Source organism: Phacochoerus africanus, chromosome 7, assembly GCF_016906955.1.
Source record: "Phacochoerus africanus isolate WHEZ1 chromosome 7, ROS_Pafr_v1, whole genome shotgun sequence".
Taxonomy (NCBI): Eukaryota; Metazoa; Chordata; class Mammalia; order Artiodactyla; family Suidae; genus Phacochoerus; species Phacochoerus africanus.
In genome coordinates this window covers 74,229,867-74,244,323 of record NC_062550.1, presented here as the reverse complement: position 1 = coordinate 74,244,323, position 14,457 = coordinate 74,229,867, and the positions used below count along the sequence as shown (strand labels likewise).

The 14,457-nt window shown below is 37.0% G+C and overlaps 1 protein-coding gene across 1 annotated transcript in view; it reads left to right on the top strand.

Annotated features, from left to right (window-relative positions):
* CPNE8 (copine 8) overlaps nt 1–14,457 on the top strand; it is a 266,575-nt gene that overhangs the window by 189,806 nt on the left and 62,312 nt on the right. The window contains exons 11-13 of the mRNA XM_047787960.1: nt 6,719–6,794; nt 10,930–10,983; nt 11,985–12,046. Coding sequence (XP_047643916.1) covers nt 6,719–6,794; nt 10,930–10,983; nt 11,985–12,046 — 192 coding nt within the window. The remainder of the gene's footprint in view (nt 1–6,718; nt 6,795–10,929; nt 10,984–11,984; nt 12,047–14,457) is intronic.

Here is a 14,457-nt window from a genome sequence, read left to right as displayed (position 1 = left end):
GTCAAAAGCTTTGACTAGAAGAAAGGAAAAAAAGAAAAGACAAAATCAGGGAAAGCTGATATGTTGTTATCTGGACTTAAAAAGACTTTGTGGTGATCATGGGCAACCACAAGTTCCATGGTACATTGTACTTGCAGTTATAAAATGAGTGGCTTGATTTCAGTCCCCTCTGGAAAAACACTGCTGCTCTTCTACAAATCAGGTTTTAAACAGTGAACATTTTCATGCAGGCTATCCATGGTAGTCACCATAACTGCACCAATTAAAAGTGTCTGTCACTTCTGTGACCACTCAATTTCTTGTTATTTTCAAAAATCTTGGTACGCTTGCTTAGACTGGAATGTATCAGACAAGATAGAGGAAAATCATTCCTTTGAAATACAGATGAAGGATGGAGTCCCGGTTGTGGCACAGAGGAAACTAATCTGACTAGTATCCATGAGGATGCAAGTTCAATCCCTGGCCTCGCTCAGTGGGTCAGGGATCCAACGTTGCCACGAGCTATGGTGTAGAACTCAGATGCGGCTCAGATCCCACATTGCTGTGATGTAGGCAGGCAGCCGTATCTCTGATTTAACCTCAGCTTGGGAACTTCTATATGCTATGAGTGCAGCCCTAAAAAGCAAAAAAAAAAAAGGCAAGAAATACAGATGAAGAAGATAATATCTAGGACTGTTGTTCCCATAGGAGAGATCATGCCAATTTTTGTGCTGAAATTTTTTCAGCATCCCAAGTAGAAAAGTTATCTTTAATATACAATTTGTTTACAAGTTTGAGACACCCTTCAATGCATACCTGAAACATCGTCATACGCCGACATTCTCCAAAAGAGAGGTATGCCTAACGAATTAACCATTCTTATACAAGACCAGTACAGGCCACAAGTGTATGTATAATTCCAAAATATCAGTTCAGAAGCTTATTACACCTACACAGGTTATTTTGAATAAAGCTTCCTTAAAACTACATATATAGGTATCTAGAGTCATATTCTTAATAATCAGAAAAATGTATTTTAGTAATGTCTTGTAAGGAATAGAAATAAACACCTTTCACAGAAAGAATTCACATGAATTGCCTGGGCTTGTTTTCAAAACAGTTAAATAGGCGTTGCCTCCAGTTTGGGTGAAGACCTAAGGACCCCAAAGAGATTGATTTGCTCAAGGCAGCATGATGATAGAGAAAGGGATGAGGTGGATTCAGTACACATTTGCCATTTGTACACATGTACCAAATTAATTTAATGACTGCTCGGAAAATAAGCATCATCCGTTGTGTCCAAAGCAGGGTGGCCTTTAGGAAAACCATTTGGAAATGCCAAGGAAAGGCAATATTTTGCCTCTCTTTTTTTCTATGCCTTTGGGTGTATTTCTGTGGGAAAATACCAGTTGTCAGCATTACCCTCCCTTGTTTCAAGGAAATAGAGTAGCAATGGCTAACATTTGGCACTTGTGCCATCCTTTTGCGCTAAATATGGTTCATGTGAGGCACAACTGTTCATATTACTGGCAAGGTAAGATTGCAGCATGACGGTGATATTAACTTGAGTATATTTGCAATGTTCAGTAATGCCCATTGGTTACCTGGCACTAAAGTAGATGCTGAAAATACTGAGATGAATTTGTCATCTTTCTTACTTTCAAGTATGTTCTGAAAGCTAAGAGGGGAGATATATAAACAGCATCTATTATATAATATAGGAAGTGTGATGATAGAGGGAAATGGGGGTTTTTTTGAAAGCAAAGAGCATAAAGCAGGAAAGATTTCTTAGAGGAGGTAATAGCTAAGTGGTAGAGTGAAAGATCAGCGATGCAGGGAAAGAAGATGCCAAAAGTAAGGGGGAGACTGGCCTACGGTTTTCAGAAATAAATGTGAATATATGCAATACCCATTTTCCACTATTAATAGATCATGTAAATAATTATAATAGTTGAAAATTTTAATCACTTAACTGAAATATTGTATTTTAGAGCCAAATTACAACTGATACTATTAATCAGTTTGTTCTCAATATCTGTTTATTTCATCAGATTTTAAATAAATAATATCAATTACTAAAAATTTTGGGAAAAAAATTAGAGATGTGAACAGACACAAATCAGATCAAACACCTTGGAATAAACTTTATAAATGCAGAGACTTTGAGACTTATTACATAGAAGAATTATTTTAGTTACTATTAAACTAACACGAAATAGCAAAGCAGTGTTATTGAATCACAAGGAAATTGTTGGTTGTGATTTATTATCAAAGTACTTTTCATCATATTTCTCTGTATAGAGAGAATTGTTTCAATATTAATAGTATTGACAGTTGTATGGGAGTTCCCATTGTGACTAGGCAGGTTAAGAACCAGACATAGTGTCCATGAGGCCTTACTCAGTGGGTTAAGGATCCAGCTTTCCCGCAAGCTGCAGCGTAGGTCACAGATGCAGCTCGGATCCATTGGTGCTTATGGCTGTGGCGTGGGGTAGGCCGGCAGCTGTAGCTCCAGTTCATCCCCTAGCCTGGGAACTTCCATATGCTGCAGGTATGGCCATAAAAAGAAAAAAAAATTTTTAATAATAGTATTGTCAGTTGTGAACAGATAAGAATATTAAGGTAAATTAATTTTCATTCTTTTAATCTTAGTATAATCTAGTAATAGTTGCCTATAGGGAAAAACATAATTATAAGAATAAATCAGTGAAAACCATTTTTCAATACTTTCTTTAAAGTACTCATCTATGGTTTAAAATATATAGTATTTGAAGAACAACAGATTACAAAGGAAACTACAAAAATTCCCATGCATTTCAAGAGATCTGTAACAAAATTGACCTGAGAATGTATTCACTTATCCACTCAGATTCTTCAGATGTATTCTGGAGATAATACACCTTATATCTAGGCTGAACTCTTTCATTGATACTGACACTCACTGCCCTATATTTATGACCTTTTGCCGATCCTTCTTTTTGATCATTCAGTTCTCTGGATCTAAATAGATGCAACGATGTGTTTTCTTTATCTCGCAGAAATGTCTTGGAGCCTGAAATACAATTTGTGACTCACTTAATACGTTTTCTTCTCTGCAACACAGGATGGCATTGCATTTGCATGACATGCAAATTGTGTTTTATTAAAATAATCATCATGACAAGATTTGGCGGAGGGGACAAATATTTCATTCATTCATTCATTCATTTGTGTTCTGTCTTATTCTGAAAAGGATCCAAGGAAGCTTATAGGAATGCATATAAGATGTGGTGATTTAAACTGTGAGGAAATTGGGAGTTCCTGTCGTGGCGCAGTGGTTAACGAATCCGACTAGGAACCATGAGGTTGCAGGTTCGGTCCCTGGCCTTGCTCTGTGGGTTGAGGACCCAGCGTTGCCGTGAGCTGTGGTGTAGGTTGCAGACGCAGCTTGGATCCCGAGTTGCTGTGGCTCTGGCGTAGGCTGGTGGCTACAGCTCCAATTCCACCCCTGGCCTGGGAACCTCCATATGCTGCGGGAGTGCCAGACAAACAAAATAAAAATAAAAAATAAACTGTGAGGGAGTTCCCGTCGTGGCGCAGTGGTTAACAAATCCGACTAGGAACCATGAGGTTGCGGGTTCGGTCCCTGCCCTCGCCCAGTGCGTTAACGATCCGGCGTTGCCGTGAGCTGTGGTGTAGGTTACAGACGCGGCTCGGATCCCGCGTTGCTGTGGCTCTGGCGTAGGCCGGAGGCTATGGCTCCGATTCGACCCCTAACCTGGGAACCTCCATATGCCGCGGGAGCGGCCCAAGAAATGGCAAAAAGACAAAAAAAAAACTGTGAGGAAATTGAAGCAAAGGGAAATAAAGAGTAAGATATCTGAAAAGTTTGCGGAGGACTGCATGGCATGAAGACATGTCCTGCTAGAGATGGGCCACTCATTTGACTTAAGCTCTCTAACAACCAACCTCGGAGGGGAAAATCTCCATTTCATGATAAACTAGGTCTTTTCAGAATAGAAAATACAAATGAGCAGCACAGATTCCTTGCATTGAGACCAAAGAGGATCGAACCCCATTGTTAATCATTCAGCTCTGCAGAGTAACAAATTTCACAAGAACAAAACAGCTAAATATCCAAGAACTACATCTTAGAAAGTTCCACCATGGGAGTTCCCATCGTGGTTCAGTGGAAATGAATGACTAGCGCCCATGAGGACATGGGTTCAATCCCTGGCCTCACTCAGTGGGTTAAGGATCTGACATTGCCCTGAGCTGTGGTATAGGTCGCAGACACGGCTCATATCCCACTTTGCTGTGGCTGTAGCCACTACAGCACTGATTCAAGCCCTAGCCTCGGAACCTCCATATGCCACAGGTGTGGCCCTAAAAAGACAAAAACAACAAAAAAGTTCCACCATGACTTCAACATGGGCATGTCAATGTGCAGTTTAACATACCTAACCATTGCACTTGGCTCCAGATGTGTCACTCTGTTGGACAGGCTTTATCCAGATGGTTACATGTTCTTGACACGTGATTGAGTATTTGCATAATTACTCAGTCTCAATTGAGCAATTGAAACGCATACCTATTGCTTCTCTCCAAGTTTTTGATTAATATTCAGTGGCAATAATTTATCATTAAAAATAAAGCTAAACGTTGGATTTAAACAGTTAACAAAACAGGGGTAGGCTTTATGCAGTCAGAAAACTACCATGAAGACTTAACATGATCCAGGCATTTCCTAAGCCTTCTGTATTAGATTCCCACCACTGCTGTGATGAGCTCTGGTTATACAAGGCATGTCCACCCTTATCAGTATCAAAGTGTGGTGTTTGAAGTGCTTTAATTGAACCTTTTCTTGGTACCTACTACTTACAGTATCTGAAACACATATAGCAATGGAGGAGGCTAGATCCAAACAGAATCTCCATAACTCAGAGTTTTTAAGATTTCTATGTAAGATATGATTATAAGCTTGCACTTCCGAAGGTCAGAGAGACTTATTTTATATATAAGAAATATGTAGCACTGAAGAACTGTTTTGTAGTTTTCCCCATGTAACCTGAAAGAGTGAGTACTGAGGGTTTGGATTCACAAATACAAATTTATTTATCACAGTCTTCAATCTTGTTTCTTTTTACTATTTTCATGTCTGTAGATCTGCTTCTGAAAGTTAAATCTAGGGAGTTCCCGTCATGGCTCAGTGGTTAACGAATCCGACTTGGAACCATGAGGTTGCGGGTTCAATCCCTGGCCTTGCTCAGTGGGTTAAGGATCCGGCGTTGCCATGAGTTGTGGTGTAGGTCGCAGATGAGGCTCGGATCCTGTGTTGCTGTGGCTGTGGTGTAGGCTGGCAGCTACAGCTCTGATTAGACCCCTAGCCTGGGAACCTCCATATGCCAGCAGAGTGGCCCTAGAAAAGGAAAAAAGACCAAAAAAAAAAAAGTTAAATCTAGAAGAGGTCAAGGGAATACTGGGCTAAAGAGGAATGCACTTATATAGACTATTGTTATATATGTACAACATCTTTAAGATAAAGGAGAACTGGGAGGCCAGATACCTAAATGAGTTGTATCTTAATTTAAAAAAAATTTTATTGTAAAATCTCTACTAAAATTAATGGCAGTTGGTTTTTTCTTTGAAATCCCAACTTTGGAAATCAGTAGTTTGGTTGGCTAGTCACCATTTGTCTGTCGCTTGTTATCATTCTTCAGGTCTATGGAAGGTTTATGGATTTTAGTGACTCACAGTTAAGCATAAACTTGCCTGGAATTTGGGAGAAATATCCATTTTTATGCTAACAAGCACCTCGTATTTGCAAAGCAAATGAGCCAAGCTTAAATTCTGTGATACAAATAGCAGCAAGGACATCCCCTGTGTTTGTTATATTATTTCAGCTCCTATAATCTTTATGTTCTTCATCTGATGCATTACATTTCACCATTGCACCAAATACCAGCATCTTATGTTTATTTCTCAGCAGCATGTGTTCAGTCTAATGTTGGCCATTAAATGAGTGCAGAGTAGTAGAATACAAGTTCTCTCTAAACTGCTGAAGGCATATGTATTTGACAGTTGCACAAGTCAGTCTCAGTTATCACATTGATAAGGATTTTATAGTGAGAACTAACACCTGCTTTCTCAATCCTTACTCTTCCACACCTAAGTTGATAAGGCACCTTAGAAGCTCTGCTTTCTGAGAAGGCAGTGATGATAGCTTTAAGGTGAAGAAATTCAGAACAACCATGTTTGATATCAGCAATGCACTTTTAAATTATTATTATAAGGCTTGGTGACTGTCATCCGTGTTAATGTGGGATACCCTTTTAAAAATAGTGTCCTCCTGCATCCTGCTCATAGGAAAGTTTTAAGATTTGTATATTTGCAATTATTGATATGGATAATAAATTTTTGAATGTCCTAAACTTTCATCCTAATTAATAATAAATTATGTGGATGGCATATATGATGGAATACTTTTGAGATGAGTTATTAAAATGAATATACCTATTTGAAATATTAACATTGGTAGGGTAAATTAAGTATTATTTGAATATTAAAAATGTAATTTGGGGAATACGTAATTTTGGATTAAAGAGTGAAATTATACGTCAGTCTTTTAATTATGTTGAGTTATGTTCATAATAATATCAAACATCTTTTCATGAATAAACTATATATTTCTAAAGTTTTGAATGTTATTAACAAATGTATGAAAGTTGATACTATGTATATTTTTTTCTCTCAATTTTAGTCACGATTTCATTGGCGAATTTACAACAAGCTATAGGGAACTTTCTAGAGGGCAGTCACAATTCAATGTATATGAGGTAAGAGGAGTTTTATTATTATTTTCTTCTGAAATGAGTAAAATTATGCCTTTAAAGTATATACTTTTGCAAAGGACAATTGCCAAAGGTTGACTAAGTACCAGTGTATGTAAGAATGTTAAATCTTAAACTTAGTGGTTTCTGAGATTAAATGATAATAATTCTCTTCAAGTCACATGGTCTTTTGAATCTATTTTGAATGATTTAAAAATTCTTGCCTATGAAACATTTTATTTTAAAAACATTTAATGTGGATGCAAGTTTTTTTTCCCTTGAGCTTCAGCTTCAGTTTTGTCTTCCTACCAACTTCCCCCTCACTCCTTTTTTAATAATAAGAGGAAAATATGTGTTTTATTTGTGGCAGCATGGTGTTATATAATGAGTTGTTTTGTTTTGTTTTTTTATGGCTACACCCACAGCATATGGAAGTTCCTGGGCTAGAGATTAAATCTTAGCTGCAGCTGCAAGCTACACCATAGCTGCAGCAATGTTGAATCCTTTAACCTGTTGCACAGGGCCAGAACTCAAACTCATGCCTCCACAGCAACCCAAGCCACTGCAGCTAGATTCTTAACCCACTGCACAATGGCAGGAACTCCCAATGAGCTGTTTTTTGCTTAATGTGTTTGAGCATCTTAACTGTTTTTTTAGATGAACACTGAAAGGAATGAGAAAGTATGATTCAGATATTAAAAACATACAAGTTATAGGGGAGTTCCTGTTGTGGCTCAGCAGTTAACGAACCTGACTAGTATCCATGAGGATGCAGGTTCGATCCCTGGCCTTGCTCAGTGGGTTAAGGATCCAGCGTTCCATGAGCTGTGGTGTAGGTCACAGAGGTGGCTGGATCCCGAGTTGCTGTGGCTGTGGTGTGGGCCAGTGGCTGTAGCTCCCATTAGACCCCTAGCCTGAGAACCTCCATATGCCATGGGTGCAGCCCTAAAAAGACAAAAAGAAAAAAAAAATTACTACTTACTAAAGCAAACAAATTAGTTATTTCTGCCTTAAACTTACCTTGCCAGTTAACTACCAGATATGTGTTGAGCATATGGGTTTTTTTTAGCATTGTTAATTCTTGAGCTAAGTTATCTGTATATTCTCTATGATTTTTGAAATTTAATATGTATCAATAGCAAAGGAGAATATCTCACTATTTTGTTAATAATGATAACTCTTTCCTGCCAGAGCAACACTAATTGATACCAAAAATTGACTTCTTTTAAGCTAAGAGTGAAGGAATATCCTTCCCTTATTATAAGACAAAAGCAGTGTATTCCATGCATTCATTCATTTATTAATTTATGAATAAAATATTTATAACATGACTTCTATTTTCAATCATCTATATTTGGCACCAGGGATACAGAGATGAATGAAAATTTCACTATCTAATGGGAGAGACAAACCTATGAAACGTATTATTTAAAATGTTCTTGGAGTTCCCGTCGTGGCGCAGTGGTTAACGAATCCGACTAGGAACCATGAGGGTGTGGGATCCATCTCTGGCCTCACTCAGTGGGTTAACGATCCGGCGTTGCCGTGAGCTGTGGTGTAGGTTGCAGACGCGGCTCGGATCCCGCATTGCTGTGGCTCTGGTGTAGGCCGGTGGCTACAGCTCCGATTTGACCCCTAGCCTGGGAACCTCCATATGCCGCGGAAGTAGCCCAAAGAAATAGCAAAAAGACAAAAAAATGTTCTTGATAGGTGCTCTACGTAATATTGTACTTAGCGGACTATGAGATGTTCTAGAGATGGAGGTGGACAAATGCTGCCCAAGAAAGCCTCCCTGACAAAGAATGAGTCAGAGGAATGGATTAATTTTTCTATCTGGGTCTTTCAAGAACAGAATATGAAGGCTCTAAACAGACCATGAAAGGAATCTAAGACAGACTGTAATTATAGATGTTTGTTTTATCTCTGTACCTCTAGGCTGAGGAGGAACAAGACACACATACTAGTCCTCCTTGTACTTCAAACTCCTTTACTCCACTCAGCACATACCCTCCAGAGATCAATTACTTTGAGTTTCCTTAGCTTTTATATCTTCTTTCTCTTTGGCTCTCTCCTATCCAACAAAGCTTGCCTAATGAGAAGATTTGTGTCATATCTGATAAGATGACAAAGAAGCTTAGTAACAGTTATTTCTTATTAAATACCCTGCATGGAGATCTGTGTCATAACTTCAAATATAGATCTATTCTTCTTATTAATATTATCAATAAAATAGATCAGTCCAAAGAAAATGTGGAAAACCATTATGCATTATGTATATGTAGTTTTAGAATTTCAGTCGATAGCTAGCCCTTGGGCTAATGCATTAGAAACTTCATTTTCTGCACACATATAAGGGATTCCGTTTTGTTGAGGCAACCATGGAAATTTTCAGCCACAATTACTTCAGATATTCTTCATGTCCCTTTCTCTGTCTCTTCTCTTTTTGGTACTCCCAATATGTGTGTGTGTTTTGTATGTGTGCATGTGTGTATGTGTGTGTTGTTATGCTTGATTGTGTCCCACAGGTCTCTTAGATTCTCTTCATATTTTTCTTTCTTTTTTCTTTTTGTTTCTTGAATTAGGAAATTTAGATTGACTAATCTTCAAGATCACTGATGATTTCTTCTGCCAGCTCAAATACTCTATTAAATCTCTCTAGCGAATTTTTCATTTGTTACAGTCCTTTTTAATTTGAGGATTTCCTTTGGTTCTTTTTTATAACTTTGATGTACTTATTGATTTTCCTACTTGGTGAGACATTGTTTCACAATTTAATTCTTTGTATATAACATTCTTCATTCTTTAAATATATTTAAAATAGCTGATTTAAAGAATTTATTAACTAAATCCCATATCTACAAGTTTGTGGGGATGGTTTCTATTGATCGCATTTTTCTATATATGAGCCACACTTTCTTGTTTCTATGTATGTCTTTTTATTTTTTTGGTTGTTGTTGAAGGCTGGAAATTTTTTAAAAATATAATAATGCTGGAGATCAGATCCCCTGCCTTCCCCAGGATTTGTTGATATTGCTGTTTGTTTAGTGACTTTCCTGGAGTAATTCTTTTCAACTCTGTTTTCTTTGCTGTGTGGGCCATTGCAATCTGTGCCTGGTTAGCTAGTGGTCAAAACACATAGTTTGACAGAGATGTGTGTATATTGGTGAACTTCTTACATGCTCCAAGTGTAAAATTCTCCCCTGGCTTTCACTTACTATTTAAAAAGAGACTCAAAGTAAACCAAAGGTGAAGGATTAGGGCTTCCTGAAGTCCTTCCTTGCCATGCACACAATCCTGCACAAGCACTTGGCCTTCTAGATCCCCAGCAATATGCCTAAGCTTTTAAAAGCCTCCTACTATTCTACAGACTGGTTTTGGCAGGTAAGGACCTTTTCCTAGTAGTTTCCTTGGGCTGATAGAACTGTCTTCAAAACCGCATCTAGTTTTAAGACTGTCGCTATTTCTAAAGAAGGTTGGTGTGCTTGTTACTAGGGGTTCAGGTGAGTGAGGATTATGCCTGGTTGCTGGATAGATGAGACTACCTCCAGTACCTTGTTTAGTAGGGTAGTCCTGTGCCAAGGTTCCTTTTCAGGGTGCACAGTTGGGTCAGTCAGCCTATTAGTAGGTTTGTGGATGGGTATGGTTCCCACCAGGACCCTGGAAGGACTCCAAGTTTTTACACATTATTATATGTCTGATAGAAGTTTCTACTGTTGTAAAGCAGTAAGTAGAGCCCTTAAATACTCACATATTTGGGTGATGTGTCATGTTAGTGTATTTAATCTAATGAAAAATGTTATATCTCTTGGATATATTTTATTTATTATAAAGCAGTCACTGTTATTTGGGACCTTCTTGAATATTAAAGGTCTCCCTCGTATTAAGAAGATGCCTTTGGGGAGGCTAATCAATCCATAAAGTGACTGAGAAGAATATTATTGAAAAAAAATATTTTTTAAAAAGATGATGACTGGTAACTTTTGCATAGACGTTTTGGCTGATTGATTATCTAGGAGTCATAATAAAGGCATTTGTAAGTGAATAAATACATAAGAAGTGAAGGCACCAGGTTGGACTACACATTTTAAAAATATTTCAGCATAAAACCTGACATTGTAATTTGTTTTATCTGTTCTTTAAGGTGATAAATCCCAAAAAGAAAGGGAAAAAGAAGAAATATACTAATTCAGGAACAGTAAGTCAAATTTTATATTATTAAGTATTCAAATAAGTTAATTATATATATATACATGTGGCATTTTGCATCAAAAGAAGTAATTAAAAATTGAACTATTTCCCTTAGGATTTTAATATGAAGGTATATAATTTAAAAATTAACTTGCTATATGTAAATGGTTGCAGTGGAGGATACCTTATAGGTTATAATGACCTAACTCCCTTCAAGTTGTTTTAGTGGCTGAATGGCCTCTGGGGAAAGATGAAATTTTGTTATAAATCTTTGTTCAATGAAATCACCCGAGAGAGAATCAAGCAGACCTGAAAAAGTTCCAGTTGTAATAAAAAATACCATACTCCTTATAGGCTACACTTGACTAAGACTTGTTTTGTAAGATGTGAAAATATTTGTTTATAGTCCATTAAAATGTATAACTCTGTGGAAAGTGCAAAGATGAAAGGATACAGAAATTGTGAAACACCAAATCATCCTATTTTGATAACAAATATACAGAAAGTGTTATCCTAAGATTAACTCTCCTTGGGAGAATAAATCTAAGTTCTCCTCAAGTTTTCTTTTGAAGATTTTTATACAGCAAGATGTTTAAAATATTAGATGGTCTCATTACAAGACCATGACAAAAACACACATTTCGTTTTATACTGTCTAGCTCACTGATTTTGAATTTTTAGGTTTAACCATTTTCCAACTACCTCTCATCTTTTTATCTAAAATGGAAAGTAACGGAGTGTCCTTGTAGATAATTTCCATGTTGTTCTTCAAAGGAAGTAAACGGGTCATAGAAAGGAGCACTTAATTTTTTGGCCCCTTTTCTTCCGATAATTTTAAATGTAAGAACAGTCAGTCCTAGCAAATTTTAATGAAGAATAATATCTTTATTGATTTTCAAAATGCTAGGAAATACGATTTTGTCTCTTAACGGAAAAAGTCCATCTGGGGTTGCAGTTAGTAGTAGCAGGTAATTCTGCCTTATTTTTCTTCTCTTTTTTCCTTTTCAGGTCACCTTACTCTCTTTCTTGGTAGAAACAGAAGTTTCATTCCTTGACTATATTAAGGGAGGGTAAGTCATTCCTTGAAATTGTTTCATTGTGTAAGCAATGGTGAGGGGCAAGTTTGAATGTGTTTAGTAACTTCATGACAACAGCACTCAGAGAAATCACTTTTGTAAACCTCGTCCTATTTGTGATTAAGCAGTTTATTTTGCTAATACTTATTCATCATTAGAGTGTTATCAGGACAAAGAGTGGATGAGAGGATGAGAAGGGCCTAAGGAACAAAGATAGTTTTCCCCAAAAGAGAGGGTTTACCTCCTTTTTGCTCTGTGTTAAGGAAACAAAATAAACAAAAGCTATACTTGCCCAAATCGAAAATCTTTACTATATATGGGCATTTTGAAACCCACAACTTGGATACGTATACGTGGAAGCTACAGGGTAATGTTTCAATAGAGTTAAAGGAAATGTACTAAATAGGAAAAATATTTGCCACCTCTTCTTAGGATTCCTAATTCCGTGCATATTTTTAGCTTTAGAAGATGAGAACCTGGAAAGTTGAATTTGTCATAAAAAAAAAAAAAAAAAAAAGATTCCTGTATAAATAAGCTCAGTAGCTCCAGATAATCATTGATAAAGAAACATGTTAAGACCATGGACGTCTTTTAGCGTGCTCTTTATAAACTTTCAAAAAAGTGCTTGATATATCTGGCTATAATTTGCATGTCGAAATGGTGATTTGAAGTTTTAAAATATTAAAAGTTACTTCCAGTTTTTTTTTTGTTTTTTTTTTGCTTGTCCTTTGGTTTTACTTTGCGAGCATTTGAAGCAGATGTCTTGTTGTTGTTGTTTTATGTGTGTGTGTGTGTGTGTGTGTAAGAAATGGGTTGTTAGCGGTACAAATCTAGTAATATTTTGATGTTAGTCTATCAGTAAGAAAAATATTTTCAGGAGTTCCCGTCATGGCGCAGTGGTTAACGAATCCGACTAGGAACCATGAGGTTGCGGGTTCGGTCCCTGCCCTTGCTCAGTGGGTTAACGATCCGGCGTTGCCATGAGCTGTGGTGTAGGTTGCAGACACGGCTCGGATCCCACGTTGCTGTGGCTCTGGCGTAGGCCGGTGGCTACAGCTCCGATTGGACCCCTAGCCTGGGAACCTCCATATGCCGCGGGAGCGGCCCAAGAAATAGCAAAAAAGACAAGAAAGAAAAAAGAAAAACATTTTCAGAGTCTATTACCACTGTTACTGGTGGTTCACATTCTCCTTTTGAGGATCTCAGAGCTAATTAGACCAGCTAGGTTTCTACAATATCTAAAGCAATAACATTCTTGGCAATTGTCTTTTTTATACTGCTTACAATCTCCAAGGTTTGAGGGGAGAGGGGATTCGGCTTCCACATGTTCTGCTTATAGCACTTCCTATGCTGGAAGAAATGTTAGTGACGTTTTTCTGACAGAAGTCATGTATCAATGGAGCCCCAACCTATGAAGTACACTTTGTTCCAATCCTGGCTTCCCAAGACTTTGATAAGAACCCATTTACAAACAGGCCCTGGAGAAATAGAGTGGAAATTATATGTAATCTAACTGGACATATATTAATTTATATATAATCATACTATCTGAAAAGAACATGAAAAATTCCTACATGGAGTACATTTTTATATGAAGCTATATGTAATAAATGTATATATCTTTTAAATATTCTAAAATTGTACATGTACCTATCATTCATTATTTGTAACATTTATTATACAGAGTGACTCATATATTGTCCCTTTTGATGATGGAATCCAATCAAGAAGCAAAATCATTATTGTATTGTGTATTTGTGTCTTTGCTCTTAAAGACTTGTTTTAAGCAGTTGGGCACAAAATTTAAATTCTGATTTTTATGAATAATATGAGAGCTGGCTTTATCATGATAGTCTGAATCATTTCATATACATGACACTCCTAATTACTTCAGTTTCCTGTAATATACATGAATCTCCTTAGTTTTTTTCCCATGACCTTTTTTTGGTTCATTTTTTTAATTAAAGTATAGTTGATTTACAGTGTTTCTTCAATTTCTTCTGTACAGCTAAGTGACCCCACTATACATACATACATACATATACATGTATTCACACATTCTTTTTTTTATACCATCTTCCATCATGTTTTAATCCAGGAGACCATACACAGTTCTTGTGCTGTAAAGCAGGACCCCATTACGTATCTGTTCCAAATGTAATAGTTGGCATCTACCTAGTTCATGACTTTCATGATATTTATTTTCCTTCACTCTGAAGTTATTGAATATTGAAGTTTATATTTCAATATTCAACATACTCTCGCCTATCAATTTACTATATGGTGTAATTTGCCTGTAATAATAGCTGACATCTGCTGACAGCTAAATGCCTCCTGGGAATTAATTCCACCCATCTCTCCATTGGGCGTGTTTTCCCTTCTGCTCACCTCCTTTCTCCATCTAC